Source organism: Pagrus major, chromosome 24 (genome assembly GCF_040436345.1).
Source record: "Pagrus major chromosome 24, Pma_NU_1.0".
NCBI classification, from domain to species: Eukaryota; Metazoa; Chordata; class Actinopteri; order Spariformes; family Sparidae; genus Pagrus; species Pagrus major.
This window is the reverse complement of record NC_133238.1, coordinates 11718744-11742735: the sequence shown is the minus strand read 5'-3', so window position 1 is coordinate 11742735 and position 23992 is coordinate 11718744. Positions and strand designations below refer to the sequence as shown.

At 42.0% G+C, this 23992-nt stretch overlaps 1 protein-coding gene across 1 annotated transcript; it reads right to left on the bottom strand.

The window, feature by feature from the left end:
- Positions 1 to 1823: 1823 nt before the first annotated feature.
- LOC140992310 (heparan-sulfate 6-O-sulfotransferase 3-B-like) lies at positions 1824 to 22226 on the bottom strand. Its single transcript, XM_073462616.1, has 2 exons — positions 21685 to 22226; positions 1824 to 2580 (listed from the first exon to the last, which is right to left on the bottom strand). Exons 1-2 carry the CDS (start codon positions 22224 to 22226, stop codon positions 1824 to 1826), a joined length of 1299 nt encoding a protein of 432 aa, XP_073318717.1.
- Between the last annotated feature and the right edge of the window lie 1766 nt (positions 22227 to 23992).

Here is a 23992-nt window from a genome sequence, read left to right as displayed (position 1 = left end):
GCAGCACATTCCTCATTTTTGAAAGCTGGAGAGATCAGACAACAACAAAAAAAACCCAGAAAGTGTTTGGATGTGAGCTCTTTGGAAGAGGGCGTTATTGCTATAAAAACACAAACGTATAGAAATGTTTCTCTACCGAGGACAAAGAAACACTGAGCATCCGTTTATCTTCATCTAACCTCCCGGAACAAATTCTCCCTGTCAACAGTGAGACGTCCTCCGTAGATAAAGGAAGCTGTTACATTATTTGTCTATCGCCGGCTGCAAACTGCTTCATCCTGGATACCATATGTTTTTCTGCCGCAGTACCTTTCCACGCTGAATGGCTGAAGTCACAATTAAAACTCTTATGATATAGATTTAATGTAACATTTTAAGGTGTCTCTTATCTGTGTGCGTAAAATCCAGCGTCATTATCGTAGATTTTATATAAATCTTTCTCTGCTACATGCGGTGCAAGTAGAATAGAGACTACAGCTGGGGACGGAAGGGCTATTTTGGTCCGTGGTCATAGCCATTTCCTTTTCTGCCTCCTGACTGATCTCCTCATCCTCATTTTTCTTCTCACGAACAAAAAAAAGAAAAGAAACGGCAGCGTGGTGCGTTCAGAAAGTGCTTATTACAGTCACAGGATATTAATATAAAGCAATCATTCCTGCACCTAACATCTCAGAGGCCTGCTGTCCGCAGAAAACGTGTTTGAAATAGATTGTTTTTCCGCCGGAGTGCAAATGGAACGTCAGTCGAGCCGAGTACTGTATGTTTGTCAGATTACGGAGGGAGAAAGCGTTCGGCGAGCCGCTGGGTTCCTTCTCTTTTCTGCTGCGCCAGCGTCACGGTCAATTGAACTTTAAATGATCAATTTGGAAGCGAAGAGCTTGTGATCAATGAGCTAATGGTGGAAATACCAATGTTCTCTCTTTGTGATGTAAGAGCGCTGAAACTGGCTCTGACAGCCTGTCTTTCAGGCCTGCAGCTCGCCTTCTTGAGAGGGAAAAAAAAAACAAACGAGAAGCCTCATCAATGCGCGTCAGTGTGTCTGTACGTGCGTGGATAGGGAAGAAGTTGGCACACCGCAGGAAGATTTCAGATTTTTATGGTGAGAACATGCTGTGAAAAAGGAGCAAGGCAGAACACGTTCATGTACACATGCGTACCAGAGAGAGTCCATCAGGGACAAATTTACATCACTGGATGCTGCATATTTTTATTGAACACATTTCCTGCGAGAAATTGCCTTGATTGTTTCTGTATGTTGCAGCTTAATCAGTCGGAAAAAGGAACAAAACACACCGCAGACTATTGCCAAGTTTGTGCTTTGATATTCTTATGAAGCCAAACACCACAGAGTAACTACAAGATTTCACTGATCAACACGGCGCTAGATCACAAACATGACACAGAGGATCCTTCGATTCATTCACCATTTTTAAAATAGACTAAGAACTGGCCTTCCTCTTGAAGCACATTATTTTTTTTTTCCAGTTACTACTAATCGTCAGCGAAATTTTTAAGAAACGTTTTCACCGCTCTGAGAACATTCAAAGCACTTGCTAATGAATAAATTAATACAATTCACAACTGCAGTGCCAAAAATAGCCATAAGAAAAAAAAACATAAATACAAAATGTGTATGTTGCCATGACAATTACATCCATCATAAATATTAAGACACCATTCGGCAGTCCAACGAAGAGCTATGAGGCGATGAGGGCAGGAGGTTTTTGGCAGATTCACCGCAGAGGAGAGATGGAGGGAGGAAAGTAAAGCACGATGAATCAAACAGCGATCAGTCATTGGTGTTTCTAGTTCCTGTGCTCTCCTCACCACCGCACCACCTGGCTGCTGTAGTCCTCTGTAGTGGCTACCTCCTCTAACACCTTCACCTCCTCCTGTTCCTCCTCCCCTCCTCCTCCTCCGCCTAGTCTCCACAGCTGAGCCAGATAGGTCCTGTGCATCCGCTGCCTCTGCTGCCTCTCCTGCCACCTCCTCAGGCGCTCCTCCTGGTGCTGCTTCTGGCGGTTGTACTGGTAGCGACGCAGGAACAGCTCCTTGGCGTACTCGTACAGCTCCACGTCGAGGGCGTTCAGCCCCTCGATGCGCCACCGCACCTTCTCGCTGATCCCAACGCTGGCGGCGCGCGTGCTGTTGATCTGCGTGAAGGCCCGGATGAAGCGCAGGCCGAACGTCCGCTCGAACAGGTACTGCGTCTTGCGCTGGAACTCCGTCAGGCCGTAGAAAGCCATGTTGCGCAGGTTGGCCTTGGCGCTGGCGAGCAGCACGTGGCCTCGCTCCAGCTCACTGATGGAGGACATGTTGTAGCAGCCCACCAGGCTGAGGTCGGCCAGCATGCGGACCTGGCGGTTGTTGGCGAGGTTGGAAGGGCAGCTCATGAAGTCCGCCAGGGGCACGCCCGTCCAGTCTTCACCGCTGTAGCAGGCGGGGAGCTCGTCCTGAGTGGGCGGGCGGCCGTCACACATGTGGAGGGCCGTTTTCCAAGTGGCCCCACGCTGCACGTGCTTCCACTCACTGAGGTAGCGTGACACAGGGTCGCGGAGCATAGTGATGTAGTAGAAGTTCCTGCAGAGACAAACACAGAGATACACAAACATCAGTATCTTCTTCCAACAGACATTTAGCCCACAGCTAGTCACTGTATAACCCTGGGTTTAGGTTAACCCTTGGTGTGTGTGTAAAGGGGGTAAATTATCCCAGGGTTGGATCGTTGCCACTCTGATGACTGTATGCTAAATATGTAGCTACAGCCAAGTGATGCTAGATTCAATTAGCATAAAGAATGGAAACAAGGGAAAACAGCTAGCCTAGCTAGCCCCAGCAGCTCTGAAGTTTAATATTAACACATTATATCATCACATCATTGGTTACAAACATCTTGCCAGATGAATGTAGCTGAAAATTAGCCAGCTGGCTAACACTGGCACATTTACAGAAATATTGATTAATGTGCGTTGACCTTGGACCTGGACTTTTTCTTAGCCAGGCATGCTGACGTTTTTACACTCTGCACTTTTTCTATGCTACGCTAAGCTAACCAACTGCAAGCTGTAGCTTTATATTTATTCAACAGGCATGACAGGTATCAATCTTCTCGTCTAACTCCCGACAGAAAGGAAAATGTGCTTATTTCCTAAAATATCAAACTATTCCTTCAAACTTTATTTTCCTTTCAACCTCTGAGAGTAAGTGCCACCTCCGAGCAGTTACTGGGTTTCATTTCACTGTTTATTATTATTTTGTTTACCTTAACACAGATAATATGAATTGTATTTCATTCAAATAGCTCCAGCATTCTTAAACTGAATTGCAACAGCCGGCAGTATTAAGTTGAGATGGTACCTGTGAGCAGTGAATGATACAAAGGTTGAAGAAACTGTCTGGCAAAACACCATGAGCTACATTTTCAACCCAGCGAAGGAGGATGAAACTATACATCAAATTTCTCATATCCTGCTGCAGATAAAAAAGAAATACAGACAGGAAGAAATACCACAGAGCTGGAAGTATATAGAGAGCGCTGAGAGTGTGATTAGGGTTTAAATGAAAAACATCATCAAGTGCGTCTGAGAGAATAATGACATCGAGAACAATGCAACCCAAGCATGTATAGCATTTAATATCCTGCAGATGTGAAATGATTCTTGTTTTTGTCAAACCAATTTGCTTCTGCCTACCTCTAAATGAGTTCTTTTTTTTCCCCCCCGCCCCGTCTGCAGCACCTTTCGTGTTTCTGGATCACTCTGATCTGCCACGAACGGCGCTTCAAAAAAAAGAAAGAAAAAGAAATTGCTGTAACCCAGCCTTCGCGAAAAAAGCTTTCAACTGACAAACACAGCTTTCCGCTCTTATCTATTGAGTTCAGAGATGACCAGCATAACAGTGAGGTGACTGGAGGAGTCAGCGCCGGGGAGAATTTCAGCCATTTTATCAAAAAAAAGTTTTTCAAAAGAAAGTCAGCGTAGATAAAAGGGAAAATTGAAAACGTTCATCTTGCGCGCAAAGATCACCATGACCTCACGGTGTCAAAGCGAGAAACCAAATAGAAAGCCGGAATAAAAGGCAGAACATTTTATTTCTTTCATTCCTCAGGGCTGCAGTTTACCGTCTGGGAGCTTTTCATTCTCCAGCTAAATAAAGAATTCAGATTCAAGGACATTTCACTGCAATGCCGCTCCTGGAAAATCACCTTTTCAAAACCTATAGTACACGAACAGTCAGTTTTTCAGTACATCCCCCCCCCCCCCCCTACAGCTGTATAACTTGTTGGAGCTTTAATTCTTGGACTCCTGGTGTACAGCAGTGTTTTCCATTTGATTTCCCCTCCTTGTGAGCAAATCTCTGTGGATTGAATTTGGCCAAGAAGAGCACAGACGGCTGCGATGAGCTGGATGGGCTCCCAAAAATCAGATCCCATACGGTTTGTGGGTTACTTTGTGTACAATACATACACACTCAGCACCTGTGTGATTAGACGAGAGTGCCAAGACACACTCTGGCATATTTCACCTGGCGAAACACTTAATTTGAGTAAGTTCTTCTTATCAGTAAAGCTGGACAGCCTCTGCTGTTATATTAAGGCCTCTTTATGCTACAACACATTGAAAAACGGGCAATGGAAACAGCTAATTATGACGCTTTGTCATCTTTTTCTCTGTTGCTAAGAGACTGGGTGAAGTTGGGGCAACACCTTGTGTTTCACTTTTTGTTTGTCTTTGTCTTTTTCTGATACAACTGAACATCTCAACAACACCAACCACAGAACTTGAATGAATACAGCAGTGGTTAAATACTAAGTCAACGAAAGCAGAAAAGTTAATAGGAATGGAATAATAATGTTAAAATGTAAAATACATATATAATAACATAATAATGATAAATGTAATATGAAATGTATGCATTCATTCTTTTACAATTATATTTGAAGGAGGACCACCATTGGTGTATGAATGTATGTATGATTTGGGGAAGAGCGACACCCTCGAACAAAACAATAACCTCCCCTTTCTAATTTTCACACAGTCCCTGTTGTCTTCTGTCATTTGAGAGCATGCAACTCCCTCCCTGTCCAGCAGTTGTCCCCAGTGTGTTGCCACCTTTCCACATCGACTGACCTCCACACCTGCTCCAGATTCCCTCATCAGCCTCCCCAGTACATACACCTGCCTCAGCCAGCCATTGTTCTTCCTTTACCTGCCTGTTGCCAAACAGTTTTCAGTAAGTTCTGCTTTTTTTTAAAACTATTTTGTCTACAAGTTGTACAGTTGAGTGCTGTTTTTAAGTTTCCTCTTTCTAGCTCAAGAAAAAAACATGTTTTAATGATTGAATATATTTATTGAAAGGATAGATTAAAAAACTAAAGAAAGGGCTGTCATGAAACACTCAGACTGCACTCATTTCTTAAAAAAAAAAGATTTGGCAGATAATTGGCCTCATGATGGCAGAATGCTTCACTTTCTTATAGAAAAAGAAGATTTTTAATGAGTATGATTTGGACTAAATGATTATATTATTCTATCATTGGCTGATATATAACTATGCTTATGAAAGGCTTGTCATTTTGTGACAAAAGCATTAAACATCCTGGTAAAAATGCACCGAGCCCCTTCATCTTCACAATGGGAGCGTCTGCACAACTCTTAATGCTCCGAGTCGCTCGTAAACAGACAAATTTGATTAATTGAGAGAGAAGCTGTGTTACCAAGCAGAGAATGCACGGCCAAACAGCCCTAAAAGGTCCACAATTTAGCAATTATTGCCAAATGGCAGATAGCAATCAGCTGTGATCTACACTTAAGTGAGTGCCATGATGATATCATGGCGGAGCACACCCGCAGACAGACACACCACCCCAAGATAATGGCCATCCACAGTGGAAGCTAAGTGAATTACCCTGCCATCTTCGCCGGGTTGAACGGACAGCGGGAGATGGATGGACACACGCGAGCGCCTCACACAGCGGCCTTTGTTGTACTTACTGGAAAAGAGCTCTGTCTTTTCTTTTCCTCCTCCTGTGCCTATCATCTATCTGTACAGCTAACCGCGAGACAGCCAGATCAATAAATGTCCATGCAACCCCGCCTTTCTGCGTCTGTGCTTTCATCGTGACCTATTGACAAAGACCAGCAAATGTCAAAGCTCTCCTCTTACTCGTGTCAGGGACAGAGGCAGGGTCAGATTAAGAAGGTCAAGAATAATTACTTGTTGGAAGGTTTTCTCATGCAGGAAGCAGACGGTGTCACTTCTGATTGTGAATGTTATTAAAGGTAGAAAAGATTCATGCTATCGCCAGCAGGAGGTGTTCTGCAGGTGTCTTTCTCACCGAAACTCACCGTTACCTTGTACAAAATTAGGATTTCTCTGGGTTTGAACATAGTTGGAAATGTTTAGGATTATGTAAGTACACAACTCAACATCTAGGTACCAAACTTCTAGTTGTTTTTGGACATTTTAATGCAGAAAAGTTACATATTATATCTTTAAAGCTCCTTTTAGCTCTATTTTTGGTCTCCACCAGCTCCTCTGTGAGGCTCTTTAGCTGCTAAATCATTGAGGTATTCCAAACAAATAGGGGGCAGCATATTACCAGACCGCTAAACTGCTGCTAACTGTGGCTTGCTGTTAGCTAGCTCATTTAGCCATGCAGCTAGTGGTCCAGACTGGGAGGACGGGCAGTGGCTTGCTAGTTAGCATGCTAACTTCAGTCAATGTATCTCTGCAACACAATACATACATGTCTTTGTATAATAACACATTTTTTTGATAATTTAACTTAATTTTTCAAAACGTTTAAACCAAAATATTGCAACTTTTAATCTAAAAATATTGGTTATAGCAGCTTTAAATCTTCTGGTGTTCTTGTGAAATCCCTGCATGCCGCATGAAGAAACGGCGCTGACACCATGTTGCCTATAACTGGCTTTCCTGAGCTAAAACAACTCTTCACCACCATCAATCTCTCTCTAACAACATCTGTCATACGGCCTGATTTATTCAATGCCCGTGCCCAACCTCTTCGCTAATGTGCTAAATGGCTTTCAAGTCTTTCCGGCCTGAACGGGACAAAGTGGGAACATTTTTGGGCGTTCTCGGGCACCTGATTGATCGAGCCAAAATCTCATGTTGTGAGAGAGATATAAGGGAAACATGGCCTACAAGACGCTGTCATGTAACAGCACCATTGTTGTCGATACACAAATATCGCATGTGTGTGCGGTCGTGCGCTGTTATTCCAAGTTAAATCAGCTTGTCCCATTTTGCCACCGATCAATCCGACGCCTCGTTCATGCCCTTCTCGCCGCCTGTCACCTTTCTCCACACAGCAAACCTGCAAACACTATTGATCTCCATCTCTCTCCCTGATTGTCTCTCTCTCTCTCTCTCTCTCTCTCTCTCTCTCTCTCACTCACTCTCTAAATCACCATCAAAAAGCTACAGAGGAAACTCGCAGCGAAAGATCGATATCTGCCTTGTTAATTCACTCACTACCATCAAGGACACAGTCATCTCATGATAAAAGCCTTGATGGAAACTATTTATGCGGGGGAGGAGGAAGCCCATACAAAAAGTGTCTGGGTGGACAACAATCTTTATTATTTCATCTTTTTAAAATTAAAAACACATCATGTTGCTTTTAGTTGGGGTGTTTCACAGCACATACAAATGATCAGCGTCAATAAAGTATCACTTTCGAGCATTTCTATTAGCCAGGTTGGGAGAAAAGGCGAATTTGAAAACAAGCACAGGACTGCATCGATTTCACACTGAAGTCAGGGTGTTGATAACGCTCACAGTTGGAGCAAATCCATTTTAAAGGTGTTTTTGTGCCCGCAAGGGATCCCTTAACCGTCGCCTCCAAGTGGGAATTACTATCTGACCAGAAAAAGAAAAACCTTCCGTCATCTCCATCTGTAGTCACATGCTGCCTTTTTAACAGTTTTATCTCCCAAATCACTTTTAAATGTCCCCTCGGTTGTGATAATGACAGCTTCTCTGAAAGTTTCGGGGTGTGAAACACATTTCTCACATCCAGAATGAATCCTGTCTCTTAGAGGAACGAGAGCAGCCTAAAGAAGACTGTCAAATGCAAATACTCCCAATGTTCTCTTTGTTCTTAAGGCTTTCATTCAATCATGTTCTGTTATTTTACCGTTTGTTTGAAATCTTATTCGTAATCGTCCCACGTTTCAGGTGTCAATATTCTGTTTCCGTCTGAGTTTACAGATGTCTACCTCTCCCCGATCAAAGCTAAGACATATATTTACATAAAGGGAGACACTAATGTGATGTGAGTAGTTTTTACAGAATAGCTTTTTTACTGAAGGATAATAATCACAGTGAAATGTCTCCAGTTGTTTGCTCACATTAAGACATTTTTTGTATTACAGGTTTTCTGGTATACTATGTTTAGATACGCAAATGAGGGATTGTCTAATTAAATATGCACTTGTTTGCATAATTTCCAGAACAGAAATCTTAACGTTGAATAAAGCAAGGCTCATAAATTGTTTGAATTTTGTTTATATATTAGTCAGAAATCTCTTTAACGCTCCATAAATAGGACAAATTTTCACATTATTCTCAACGACAATTAATTGTTATATAACTGAAAACTGCCTTTAAAGATAAATATTATAAAGACTTATATCTTATATCAACAATGGATAAAATGGCTGTGTAATGTGAAAGGCTTTGTTAATAGTGAGGAACCAATAGAGAATTGTCACCCGACTCTGCAGTTCCCCTCAACTTAAAGGTTAGTGTCTTTCAGCGGATTGTTTTGTTTTTTTACGGCCTGCAGCTTTAATGCTTTGGTTCACTCCCACTGCTCTTGTAGCTTTGTTTCCAGATGTAGCAAGCAGCTGCAGCTGTGAGCTGAAAAGTAGCTCAAAAGAAAGCTAGCTGACAAACATGGCGAGCACTTAGCAACAACAAAGCTAGCTAGGTCTCTCAGGAGTTGGTGGAGACCAAAACGGAGCTAAAAGAATAGTGAATATTGGACATGTATCTATCCAGTTGACAAGAACATGACTCGAAATTGATGATTATGTTGCTCCACGTCTGCTAAGTGAATAAATAAGGTGATGCTTGCTTACACATTAGCCATATAAACTGCTGCCCCCTGTTTGTTTGGAGTATGATTTCAACAGACAGCCAGTTCTTACATATTGCACCTTTTTAACTTACAATGTCTTTTTCCAAATGTTAACTCAATGAATGTTGAATGTAATAGAAAAATACTTTCTTAGTGGCTTTAACACAAAAAATACCACAATTTAAAATCAAAATAAACCCAAAACACGAAAGCAAAGCTCTTCTGAAAAGGGTCATGTTTGCAGTGACACTCTCAGCTGGGAGAACATGTAGTCTTTAGACCAGAAAGGACCTTGTGGATAACACTTCATTTAGCAAAGCGGATAAAATATTAGCCCGGTTCAATTTTCAGCTTAGCCAACTTGACTGTGGGACTGGGGGAGTAGAAGTAACAAACGAGAACAGCCATTAAACGCAGCACAGGGGCACCGATTCCACAAAAAGTAAATGAGACTGGCAATTAGACAAATGGAGGAGGGATGTCAGAGGGCACGGATTCAGCACCAGCAGGTCCGCATGTTAGAGGGGATGTTATCAAGATGACAGAGTGAAGCTGCTCAGCTGCACAGAGACCGGGCAAGTCTCATCACATCAGTCTCCAAACCAAGAGGTCAAGCGGGATCCATTTTCACTCATCTGATTCTCTCTCTTGTACTAATTTAATCTCTGTCTGCCAATTACAGGCAAAATGATCCCCGCGCCCATCTGCGCGCAGCGGGATCGCTATCCAACAAGCAAGCACACATACAAACTACAGCACTCTCCTTCAGCCCTAAATGATCTGCCAACGGGCGCACTCTCCCCCTCCGAAGCATAACCAAGTTGTAGAGAAACATCGGCCTGGAACACGACTTGATAAATCTTACAGAAGCACAGATTGAGACTGAACGTGTGAGGAGAGAAAATGACGAGCGAGGGGACTGGTGCTGCACTGTGATCTTCATTGGTCGCAGATATGAGATGCTATTTTGGGCGATAAAGGAAAAGCCCCAGGGATGCTGGTGTGGAGACGAGGGAACCGAGAACGCTTCCAGAAAGACGAGGTGTCCAGGCGAGCGAGGGTGTGAAGATGTGGTTTTGCTGAAAACTAGGTGATAGACTATGTGAGGAGCCGCAGCCGGCGTGTACTTACACAAACTAAATGATGCACAGTATTTCAGGGTTCAAGACAAATCTTTGCATAGGAAAGCTTCTTCAGGGAACAAAATCATCCATCTGTTTTTATTAAAATGTGGCTGCAGCTCAGGTAGCTACATTTTTTTCCAGAGTTCCCAGAGTTCATTTGGTTTTTAAACACACCCACGGAAAGCATAATGTCGAGGACATCCACGACAACCTGGCATGTGCAGCTTTAGCGTCTTAGCCTTAACCTTTGCTTGACATCTTAATCTTTGCATGGAAAGGATAAATGGGAGACTACTCTGCAAAGGTCACATCTACCCACACAAACTACAGAGGAATTTCTGAAAGGCAATCCACTTTTTAGCAGTATGTGAAGGCTGCTTCCAACGCTTTGCTGTATGTTTTTCCAGCGGGCGTTTTGACAGCGAGCCTTTGAAAGTCATGAGTGATTCACAGCTCGTATCCTTCAGATTATCATCACACTGGTGAATTAGACAGAGATTCAAATTTAAGGTACAGCCTGCTAGATCACACATGGCTCAAAAATGCTGAATCTCACGGCGTTCCCATATAATTGAACGGTTTCATTCCACGATGGCTATCTAGCAGAGATTTCCTTCCTGTGATTTTTTTCCCTCGTTTAACCAAATCGACACACACTGTTTGCTAAAAAGCAATCTTCAACCCAGTCGACAGGTTTCTGAATAACTCCTCAGGATTAATCCCCCCTCCTTTTACATCCCTTCCTCCTCCCTAGTATAATAAAACCTGTCTTCGACTGCCCCTAATCCCCCTAAGGAGTGTAGAGATTATCAAGATCCTCTGAATATCTCGCATTTCTTACAAGAATACAAGACGCCACCGCCTGTCATGGAGGCAGTGCACTGAGAGCTTTCATTGAACAGAAACAACACATTTTGTGTATTAGTAAGTGCTTGAACTTGACCCTAAACAACCATTTTAATAAATCTCTCTAAAGGCATGCGTTCCAAATATTATCACTTGACTTTGGAGCTTCATGTAGCTCCACTTTACCTGCAGCACTTTTCTAAAACATAATGAAAACCATCGTCTGTCAACATAAACTACAATGGCACCTGTTCTATGGAAGCCTTTCATTATAAAGTGCAGTTTTTCCTCATATTTAATAGATATTTAAAAGATGCTCTATCACTCTTATCTTAACCTTCTTAAACTTTCAAATATTAAAAGATAGTATAGTAAATATGACAAACACATTTTCCATAATTATGAGATACTAAATCATGAAGTAAGAGACATTTTCTCATAGGTATGAAGGGCTAAGTCATTATGACTTAGCATAATTACAATTTAAGTAAGTGAAGATATTTTGAAAGCAATCAATTGTCAAAATGATTAAAAAAACATAAAAAATATTGGGAAAAAGGCTGATGATAACCAGACATATCCATGTAGAATCCCCAAATCCTTGTGTGATTTTTGGAAAAACTAATTTAAAGACTGTATAGTACAACTATTGAATTTAAAGTGAAGGAATTAATCATAAAGTCTGTCTGAATATTTGAAAAAAAATGTAGAGGAATATTTTTTTTATTTGTAAGTGACATCAGTGCTCTTCCATATGCCATCACACAATGTCCAATTAGCTACTGGTTTAAACGATGATGATATCGGGTATCAGAAGGATAAATTAGCCTCTGGTGTTTTCAATAAATGTCTTCAGGCATATATTTCTTGACACAAAGTGTTGGTTGTATGCTGCCAGCTACAAAAGTTTGCTCACAAAGGGACCCTGTGGTAATTCCTAGCAGGAAATTTGGGAATTTTCCCACAAGAGGCTGTAAATATGGATGTTTCAGTGTTTTGATATGTTGATGACAGGATGGTTTCTTTCTGGAGTTCTTAACTGTAGAAAATAAAAGTGTAATGATGAGAGGGATGTTGGTTTGAGAGCAAAAAAAATCATGGTAGTTAAATCTACAAAAGTAAGACTCCAAAATAAAATAATTGGCTTATTTGCTGAGAGTTATGGTGCTTTTGATTTGGCAAGGAAAGTCAGGGGTGGGAATGACTTCATACCGGAGTTGACAGCGTTCCAATACAAATCACAAAAATGGTTCTTGCCACATTTACCATTATAGCAATACCAGTTGATAACAATGTATTACACAATATTTGTCGCATAGAAACACAGAAGCAACATGTCCACAAATAGAAGTTGGACTTAATGAGACACAAATAAGACTGAAGTGCTAATAAACTGTATCTACAGCTTTCACTACAGTTGTGGAAGGCCAGGGCTGGAAACTTGTGTGGATAGCTTCATATTCAGTGTCAAGCTATCAGTTTAAGGGTAAACATTTGCTTTATCTTTGGTTCCTTATAGACTGCTCACCTAAAGATAAAGCAAATAAATCTAAGTACAAAACAATTTTTTGAGGGTCACTTTGGTATAAATACCAATATTTCACAACCCACAAGTTCCCCTCTTGCGCCTGCCTCCCTCCACAGGGAGTTCAGAGGTCATTCCGCTTTCCTTCGGGCCTAATTGCTAATATCATCATCATTCTGCTGTAAGGCATGTGATCAAGGTCGCAATTCCCATGGTACTGGCGTAGCAGACTGTGGCATAAATTACCATGCCAAGTCATGCAAATGGCGATATCTTTAATTCAGCCAGACTTCAACGACAGGCTGGTGAGGGTATGTTGTGTCGTGAGTGTGAGGAGACGTGGTAAAACATAGATCCAAATGATCACACCTAACGTCTACACCTCATTAGCAAACAACTCCTGCATGAGGCCAGTCAGTGTCGCCTAAGGATAGAAAGCAGTGACAGGATACTAAGCTACCTGAGGAGGGTTTTATGCTTTATCAGCCTACATCACAACATCAAGCTGCAGCATAGGATCTCCCAAAAGACCCCGTACATTCACCCTCTGCCAAAAATAAAACTCTGATGTCAAGTACTGTACATCAGGTATACTTTTCCACCCACGAGAAGTGACGAATCAGAACTTCAGTGAAATGCAAACAGCCTCTGAAACAGCAGCGAACAGGCAACTTTTGCCTCTTTTGTTGTTTTAGTTTCCTTAAATTGAGGCTAAGTAACTTTTTGGATACAAGTGACAGTGGAAATTGAATGTAGCTGAATGCTACCGTTTAGCATTTAGCTAGCAGAACTGTAACAGTAGTGTATGTGGAACACGGTTGTAAAGTTAGTTTTAGTTTAATTAACAGAAACCTGAAACATTAGCTAACATTTAGCCATCAAACATGCAAGACCACTTAAAACTACAGACCATAATCACATGGTGGCCATTTGTGTCGGCCATCGTCTGAAGTTGTAAGTTGTTTGAAGGTAGGGAATCTGACAAGTTGTTACATTTCACCACTTCCTGATTGATCAGCAGCTAAAAAGATGACGTAAAGAAAGTAGCAGTGGTTGGATGCTAACATTAGCTGTTGTGTTACAGAAGCTAACAGGCTATCAATAACTGAGAAGATGATGGAAAAGATGGAGGGACATCGGGCCGTGTTTTGAGGTAAAACAACATATTTGATAGCTAATTAGCAACGTTAGCATTCATCGATTACATCCAGTGCATTTCACTTTCAGGGTTAAATAAATGTGTCCAAGATATATGTTGATATTTTAGAATTAATTTAGGCCTCTCCTGTCATATCGTGTCACACTATCGAATGTTAACGTTATCTAGGAATTGGTTGGATGCTAACGTTAGCTAACAGGCTATCAAATTTGACTTGGAACCATTTGAGCATCACACGCTCAGGCTGCCGTGTGACTATGGTCAGCAAAAGCATTTTGAACTGAGCAGAGATATGTTTTACTGATTATTAATTCAACTTTTCATTAGTGAGAGAAATAATGTGTAATTTCTTCCCTCAAAACCTGTAGTCTCTCTTTAAGTCATCCATATCCGCTGGGAGCATTTTGAATGATTTCCGGCGACTGAAGGTCAATTTTTTTTGACAATCCGTGTTCTTGTCACATTTAGTTTTTACAACAATGTCTGGTTGTCAGCAGCTCGAAATAACTTGACGTCTAAGCTTGGAGACTGACACTACATTCAAAAGCAGCGCTGACAGTAAAAGGGCAGCATTAGGCCTAAAGCTTCTGAGAAATACTCTCTGCTTCCAATTGAACACATTTACTCAACAATATACATCCCTCTCTGAAATCTCTGTATACGTCTCTCTTTGGCCGAGGATTTAAACTGACTCGCTGTAACTGCAAGGGGAGATTAATGTCAGAAACTTGCAACCAGATGTTTTTCACCATAGAGTTTATTTAGTATTTCCGTCACACATGGTTTAGCAAAAAGAAACATAATCTTGAAAACTGCATTTCAATAAAATCATCTTCTTCACCATCCCTGTTTGACTTCTAAACCATATCCACTTCTTGCACATTTTTGCATATTTTAATTCCTTTAGTGTCGTTATTATCATCATCATAATAGGGTGCCTTTTCCAAATTAATAGCTAAAACCACCTTAACTGAGTCCAGAATGAACTGGGCTAATTAGACTCTGGCTGATCTGCGTTTTTGGCCAGCCTGCATTCTTTGCTCTAATCTGAAATAATGAGGTCAGTAATAAGGTTACACTCTCTGACTGCTCAGTGTGAGGCCGACTGCCGAGGACGAACAGGGCAGCCCGGCAATTGAAGCCGGTTTGACGTCTGGCCTTACAGCAATTTCGTAGCCCGCTGCGATGTGAATGCTGTAGCCCCATGCTGCGAGCAAAGCCCGGCAGGAGCCTCTGACCAGTGGTGTGCCTATCAAAAACTACTTGAACAGGTCGCATATCACTCACTGAAGTTTGCCTGTTAGGAGGGAAATTGCCAGAAGTAAGGAAGGCACGTGGATTGATGCAGGTAAATGCTTGTGTTAAGTCCGGAGTGAATGGAAGAAAAAGAAAGGAAAAACCGACAGGAGGTGAAATACACAATTTCCTTATAAGTGTGATGTGCTGTGGTCAAAATCATTACCATCAGTTTGCTGGAGTGTCCTCTAAACAGGGCTCTTCACAGGGCATATTCTCAGCCCAGAGCTATCCTTAGCCCCGGGCTATGAGTTGACCCTCGGACCCACCCTTTTCACACACACATTGTTAACCCGGGGTTAACCCAAGCCAACCAATCTGTTATTATTCCATTAAAGACCATTGTAACCAATAAACAGTGTTTTCTGTGGGAGGGGGGAGCGTCTATTGGTGCAGACTTTGACCTTTTTTAACCTCCAAGACCTTCTACATGCACACAAGAACCTTTCAAATCTCCGAAGGAAAGGAAAAAACAAAAAAGCATCTATGATATGCAATTATTTGTGGCCAGGAATACACAGGCGCTGTTTGATACAGAGGCGTATTTACTCCATAGCCCTAAATTACAATTAAATTAAATTACAAGAGTTCTGGTTTGCAATATTTGAATGCTTTTTTAAAGGATCTTTAATGTCAAAATAAGACCAGGCCCACTGTCTCCTGTCTTACAATCGCCTTTGTGCAAAGAAACTTCTTCTGTTGATCAAGAAAAGAAAAGACCTGCCAACTTTTAAATCCTGGATAACAACACTGACTGATGCCCTCCACCTAGAGGAATCCGACAAACCCTAATGACAGATGGGAGGAATTAAGAAGGATCTGGACACCGATGGTTTCCTCCATGGAAGGGATGGACAATGTGCACATCAGGTGAGTTACCTGATCTGTGTGATCAGTGCTCTTCTATTTGTTTTATTTTGTATGTATGATTACTTGTTTTTGTCCTGTATTGCCTTTTTCAGTCTCTTCTGTTGTATAGGAATGATACCCACTGCACTTTACACATGCTTAAAATAAAAAAATACTTTAAGGGCAAACTGGTTTCTATGCCAACTCATTTGCTAACAAAGGTGCTAATTAGTGATTACTGTCTCATTTTTTATTTCTGGATTCATATACACGGATCTACTTCGAGCAAACTTTTCGTCTGTCAACAACAACAACCCACAATGATGTACACTAAAAATATAATAAAAATAAGATACATATTCACCTATTACATTGCAGGTATGGCCAAGCTATATCAGTGTCTAGTTTGTGTATTTGCTGGTGTTTACACCGGTGGGCTGTGTAGGAGAGAGGTGACTTCAAGGTGACTGTGAAGTGCCCATAAGCAGACAGATGCTTCAATATTCAGAACGGAGCAACAGCTCAACATCAGTCCAGATGTGCAAAGTATTAACCTCTTGAAGCATGAAGTGCAGGTATCTGTCAGCGATACACTGATCATGAAGGAGGACACAACCCAGATGCGGATTGTGGAGAGGTGTTTGAAGTATTCTGTACATTCAGTGCAAACTGAAGGATTTTTTGTCACACTTTATCTCATTTCACAACCCCCCCGAGACCCAGAATGTATTTCACCGACAGACAGACAGTATGGAAATGAGGCAGGAGAAGAAGCTAGGTGTGGGCTCTGTGGATGTAAATGTATTCGAACGTTTTAAGAACTGGCTGTGCAGGAAAACGGCCACTGTGGCTGATTAATTATTGTATTTTACATAATATGATTATTAATACTGATACTGAATCTAAATGGAAATTTGGTTGGTTGGTGTTATAGTCCAATTGAGACTTGATTCTTGGGTCCGATACAGATATGATCTCCATATATTTCTCCATATCATATACGTACTGTATATACATACAGAATATATACATAAACATTTTTTTTGCACAGATCCAAATGTGGTTATCAAACACTTAAGACTAAGATATGTAACAGATGCATGAAATTCTACAGTTTAACAATAAACATCAGACTAATAACTACAGACTAACACAAGCATCTTTTTCTGCATAAAGTTTCATATCAGCACATATTGGACAACACACTAGTCAATACTGACATAGCTGTGTGAGGCCAATATCGGCCAATAAACATATTAGTCCGACTCTAGTTGGAGACTCGTTGCTAAAGGCGTCATTGCTTCGAAAATGCCTTGGAAATGGTGCGCAGGGCTAAACTGTGTGGTGCGCCTGTAAAGTGTGGCTGTGTGCGCAATTGTGCAATGAAATTGAAGTGATGGAGAAAGTTTAGCAACTGCCAGAGAAATGCAACATAGGACAGGTGCGCCGTACCATAGGAAAACAATGGTTTCACTGTCTGATCATCCACTGAAGACACAAAAACATTATTTTTGTTGAGCAACGTGGAGACTGTAACCTTCCCCAGATTAAAGCACAGAAGAAACAACAATGTTATATTTCCATCATATTTTCTAAATTGTTTTCCATGGTTTGAGCTTTCACTGGAGCTCTTATAATTACACAACTGTCATTGCGCCTTCTCCTTCTGCAGTGTTTAATAGCACTCGACTGGAGAATTGGCCACGCCAAATCTTACCAGACCAAATTTACTGTAATGTTGATAAAATGTGCCATACGAAACGTGACAAGGAGCAACAACGTGCTGCTTTTATGTAAGGGGTCAGAAGCCAACAACACTGTAAACCTCTGGCTTCATCTTAAACAATGTAGTGCAGATAATTCTATCCAGAACGCAGAAGTGGAGTAGCTGCAAATGGAACTAATGCTTAAGTTCAGTACTTGAGTAAATGTGCTGTTTGGGAGGGATTTATAGGAAAGCCTCGTGTTATAACAAACCAGTGTGGGTCTGAGGGCTGAGATAGGACTCTCTGCAAGCTACATCACACCCTGCTGGATGTAGCCTGAAGCTAAGTGTGGGCGTCATCCATTCCCATGATGTTTGATCCCTGACTGTCTGCATTCCCACTGCTGTATGTGACTTGTATAAGACACGAGTCATCCTTCAGCATCAACATGCTATTACTGAGTTTTTTTGCAAATCGGACTAGGACATAATGTTTTGAGTGCTCGAAATCGCCTCAGCCTTATGACATAGTCTTAACGATCACGTCTTAAATTTAGATCTAAAGTACAGAATGAAACGATAGGGATTGTAGATATATCGGAAAAACAACAATAATTCTCTCTAACCTCGTTTAACTTCTCTTAAGAACAGAAGGATCAGAGCTGAAATGCAAAAAAGCAGAGGGATCTTAGAGAATAGGACAGAGTCGCATTAAATATTGTATTAAGCTGAGCAGTATCACATCTTAACACGAATACAGCACACACGCACTGACACACACATGCACAAACTCACTCCCGCTCCCTCTGCTGCCATCATCGTGTGAGTCACAGTCCATCACGGGGATGCTACGCCGCCCAAAGTGACAGGACAAGAGCCTTTCAGGTCCGATAAAACTACAACGTGAAGCCTCGTGGTGCAGAATGAGCTCTGCGTTGTCCTTATTCTGCAGTTTTAATGTGAAATGACAGGAGGCCTTCACTTAACTGTTCGTCTATTTTGATAATTTTTAAAGTGTTTGGACGGAAAATCGAGCAGGCATTGACCTGGGGTAATGAGAACTTCATGTGACAGATGTATGGCTGTCGAATGAGCTGTGACTCACACTCGTCCGACAAATTCACGTGTATAGAATGAGTTATGACTCAATGCGTGTTAAAGGGTAAGTTCACCCAAGTCTACGGAAGCCTTGACGCATGGTCGCGCTTTCAGCTCAGCGGCTACAGGGAAAATTTTGGCTTAAAAATTAAACCTTTAATTCAATTGAATTAAGATATATTCATTAATATTCACAATTTTTTAAGCCAAAAATCTTTACTGGAGATGTTAAGCTACGCTAAAAGCGTTAGCGGGCACCCCATCTGCACAAGTTCAACCATGCATCAAGGCTTCTAGAGACTTGGATAATAATAATAATAATGATAATAATGTTTTTCAGAGGATTCTCTGGACTAGGAAACTTTGCCTCACCTTCCATCAGCATGAGGTTGAGCAGATAAGGACTGCATTTTCATTTTTTTTTTGGGTGAACTTAACCAGATGTTTTGCTATGGTTAGCTAGAGATTTGGAGCTGCTACTGCATTATTCCTAAGGGATACTCATGCTAAAATTGTACTTTTTAAAATTTTTTTAGGCAGAAATAAAATCTTTCATTTAATCTGTGTGCCAACTTCATTTACTCAGACCCAGTGACATATATACTTACACCTCTGAACAAATATTTCAAGCGTTCCCTTTATTGTGATACCTTGATTGTTCAAATACACCTTGTAGTTGCAGAGACACACTTTGTGAATTATAACACAAGACTGCAATGGCACCATTAAATACAGTTGAAACAAATTTGTCCTTGAGGAAGACGCTGATTTCCTAAAAGCTGCTCAAGAGCTGGGATGACCTCTGACCTCCTTGCTGAGGGGGCCAGGCAGACCGATTACCTGCAGCGGGGATCAATAAGGCATCACATTATCTGTGAGTACTTTTCAGCATCGCTCGGCGCAGTATCATATTATACTGCATATCGTCTGATGCTGCGACAGACCACAGAAAGAATCCTTCTGTAAGTCAACACCCACCAGAGTCCATCCACTTATTATCTCTGTGAGTGGAATTCAACGCTCCTCTTGTCAAAATAATGATTAAAAAATTGTCACTTGATGGCTGCAGAGGCTCAGATTTGGTCCCCATCTTTACAAATGAAGCCAACTCGTGTCTGCAATCAGCCTTGTGCACAGCAAAGTGCCAATGTTAATGAGTGCTGATTTTCCACTGACTATTATATTGAGTTGACAAGTGTTGACTGGAGTGTTGTTGATTCACTCGTGGCACTGATACGGCTCGGAGGCGCCTTTTCAAAACAATTTAAAAGTGTTAAATTAAGTCTGATGGCTGCCACAGTGGACAGCTAATGGATTGGAAGGATTCTCGAAGGCGCTCCCCGTCCTTGTCACCCCTCCCTCTAACACTCCCGGTAACATATGGAGATTTGCTCTCTGAACCAACTGCAAGGTAAATTGGCTTCAACACGCAGGCGGCACACCTCAGAGGGCCCTGCCCTTCTTAAGTGATTTACTCCCTTAAGCTCAGCTCTATCGCTTCTGTAATTACAGGAAATTGAAACAGACCTTCACACGAGGAAGCCCGTCTGCTGGCTGGGCTGCTGGTGTTGATCTCGTGTGAATGTTAACACTCAGCCGGCTCTGTACGCTGCATTACATGCCAATGGGAACACGCATGAGCCTGGAGGGATCAGGAAATTGGTGCCAAAACCTACACTGTTAAGAAACCCAGTTACCTTTGACCTAGTGCCTCCGGGTGAGCGAGGGAAGCTTCACGGCTCACTCCGGTCTCCTGTCAGAACTCCTCTCCTCGGCTCGAAACCATCTATTACAAAGCTGCCGCTAATAATTATTCCGTTATCGACCGATGCAGCCGGCACTCGGTCATCAACGTGTCAGAAAACTGCGAAAAATGCCCAATTTGTTGTCTTCAAATTATGTCCAAAAACACTCATATTTAATTTATAATAATGTCAATCTGAACGATGCAGCAGCTCCACAGATTACTCACTGATCAATTAATCATGTCAATTACACCCAGGAATCTGTGTTAGTGCATCTCATAACGTATTGATCACGTATAAATCTATTATGATTGATTACAGCTCAGTTAGCTCGGCTTGTTCATTTGCCCCCTTTTGAACGTACTTGTTCAACGACGCGCTGACTCACTCATTCACTAAATGGATGAATGGATGAATGAAATAGTCTGTGAGTGAACCAGTGAATAATACACGTGAGTGAGTCACTGAATGAATACGTGACTGAGTGAGTGAAAGAGTGAAAGGGTGAAGTAAGTAACTAAAAGGGTGAATGAATAAATAGTGAAGTGAATGAGTGAGTGAATGAGGGAGTATGTGAGTGACGTGAGAAATGGTGACTAAATGAGTGAGTGAGTGAGTGAGTGAGGGTGTGAATTAATAAATGAATGAGTGAAGGTGTGAATGAATAAATGAACTTGTGAATCTGTAAATGAATAAGTGAATGAGCAAACTAATGAGTGACTAAGTAGGTGATTAAGTTAGTGAGTGACTTTGTCTGAGTGAGTGAGTGAGTGAGTGAAGGGGTGACTAAATAAATGAATAAGTGAGTGTGTTAATAAGTGAGTGACTGCCATTAAGTGAGGAAATGAAGGGGTAAATGTGAGTGAGTGAGTGAGTGAGTGAGTATGTGAGTGGGTGAAGGGGTGAATAAATAACCGAGTGAATAAGTGAGTGACTGACCTAATATTGAAAAGATTATGTACAGATCAACATGAGTAAGAAAACAGGTGTGAGTGAGTGAATGAGTGAATGAATTTACACAGGACTGAGCTGAGTGAATAATCAGGCTTATATGTGACTCTCAGGGAGCCACTGAGTGGATCTGTGAGTGAGTGAGTGACTCAATGACTGAGTGAATTATTTAATGAGAACAGATCTAATTAATACTAATTAGAATGTAATAAAATAATAAATGACTAATAACGTGTTGGACGGTGAATGAGTGAGTGTCCTGCGGCTCACGGCTCACCTCTTGCTCTTCGGGGCGCTCTTCTTGTCCCTCTTGTTCATCACCACCGGCACGCAGCTCGTGAGCTCGGTCCAGTCCGCGTGCAAGCCGCAACTCCATCCCGTGGAGAACCGCGAGAAGAGCCACGACTCGGCTTTCCCGGGCCGGTGACAGGTGCACTTCCTCTGGCCGGCCAGGCAGTCGCACGGCTGCTCCAGCTCGATGTTCTTGACCAGGTGCCGCCCAAACGTCGTCCCGCCCGTCTTCTGAATGTGGAGGAACACCATCACGTCGTCTCCTCGGATGTTGAAGTCGACGTGCCGGTCCAGGTCCCGCTCCGTGAAGTTGAATTTGGAGGTGATTTTGGAGGGAAGGTCCTCGTCCACCTCCGGCTCGGTGTAAAGTAACTCAAGCCCCGAGGAGTAGCGCTGGAAAAGCCCCTTCTCGTCACTTCTGAAGTAGCAGGTGTTGCTGTCCGCCGGGCACACGTACTGGTAGCCGATCATTAAGAAGAGCACCGCCGCGATGGGGATGAAGATGAGTCGGCTGAACTTCTCCTCCATGGTGGAAGAACTGTGAATCACGCCGTCGGCACAAACGGTAACGTGATGTCCGAGTCGTGTTCCGCCTCCCCTCGTCTCATCCTGCAGCTTCGCCTCAGGTACGTTTGTTTTTTCTCCTGTTCAAGTTGAAGTCCCACTTTCAGGTGATGCGTCCTGCGGGGCGGCTTCCACCGCACGTCCCGCACGAGAACAGGTCCACTTCTCAAACTTGAAGCTGTCGCACTGAACTGTCGCCTGTTAACTAGAAATAAAAACAGAAGCCTTTTTCTCCTGAATTTGTCAAAATGGAGGTGTTACTGGCGTCCGGTGACACCTTCCCAGACGTCAGTGCGAGGCGGCACATCCCCGCTCGAGGAGTGTTCGGGCTCGGCTGTCCTGCCAACTGCTGATCGTATCTGAGCCCGGAGCACCAGCGGCAAGATGGCGGAGATGAAGACGGCCGCTTCCGGTCAGGACTTTCACAATAATAGTTTAGCGAAATTACTGCTCTGAGTGACTGCCTTAAAATGGGATGGAAACAGAATAATTAGGAGAAGGTATAATCAGACTAGTTTTAAATTCATTATAGTAGCCTATCACAGATAAATCGGTATCAGTATCGATATGCACCAACATGATTTCTCCATTTTGGAAAGTATAATGCAGAAAAAGATGCTTTTGATATAATTATTCAGTTCACAGTGATATTTACTTTTATATGTTGTTTCGACAATTAAGCTTATTGTCAAACTGCCTCAATTATATATCTTTGTCATAATGTTTCTAGCCACATTTGAGCAATCACAGCTAAAAAAGTGCATATCGGCCGATACATCGATGATGGGCTTTGTCACTCCCTAATATCGACATTGGCTCCAAAAATCAGGCATGAGTCTGACTCTACTTTTATATTCAGAGCTTGGTGCCTGAAAAAAACAACCACTTTCGTGTGTATTATGCCAAAAATAATAAAAGTCAGCAAAAAATTAAACTACATAGGACAACATTGGAATCTTAAAGGCATTAAATCAAAATGTATTCACTGCATTGACATCAAGTCAACATAATTACATTTAGTTAAGTCGATTCATTTGAATTGACTACAGTGTGCTTACGTATGCCTGTTAACTCATTATGACAGCACTGTTTTAGCTTGGAGATTCTTTATTTGGACTTTCCTTTACATAAAAAAAGAAGCAGAACCAACAAAAAAAATGGTCTGAAGAAATTAAATGAGGCCTGCCGCTCCAAAACCTACTGTCATGCCAAGAAACCCCCCAAAAAACAATTACTGTTCAGTGTCACTATTTTTCCGGACATGCTTTATTAAAGCCCAAATCGGAAAACAAGTAAATGTGGTTCTCCTTGTTCCACTGCCCCTTATCTTATTTTGAAGGGCACACAATCAAACTTCCGGTCGTGTTCGCGCGGTCTTGACTCTACATCTGCGCCAGTCATCTGTCCCGGTGACGCAACCGTATCTGTAATCACACACACACGCACACACAACTTGAGTGGCCTAGAATAAGTGCAGGCGGAAAATCACTAATTCCGACAATATGGGAAACATACATGTTGGACGTAAAGCGGAAGTGATGTGCACACTTTTATTTTGTATCCACTTTAAAATGCCTATTGGACATATGTGCGCGTGTCTATTACACAGTGACGGACTCGGTATGTTTACTGCACGTGCTATAATCTTAATATTAATGAATTAACTGAGGTAGCTGTACTCTTTTGTCTCGATGTGTTGATGTGCGTGTGTGAGCAGACCTCCACGGTGT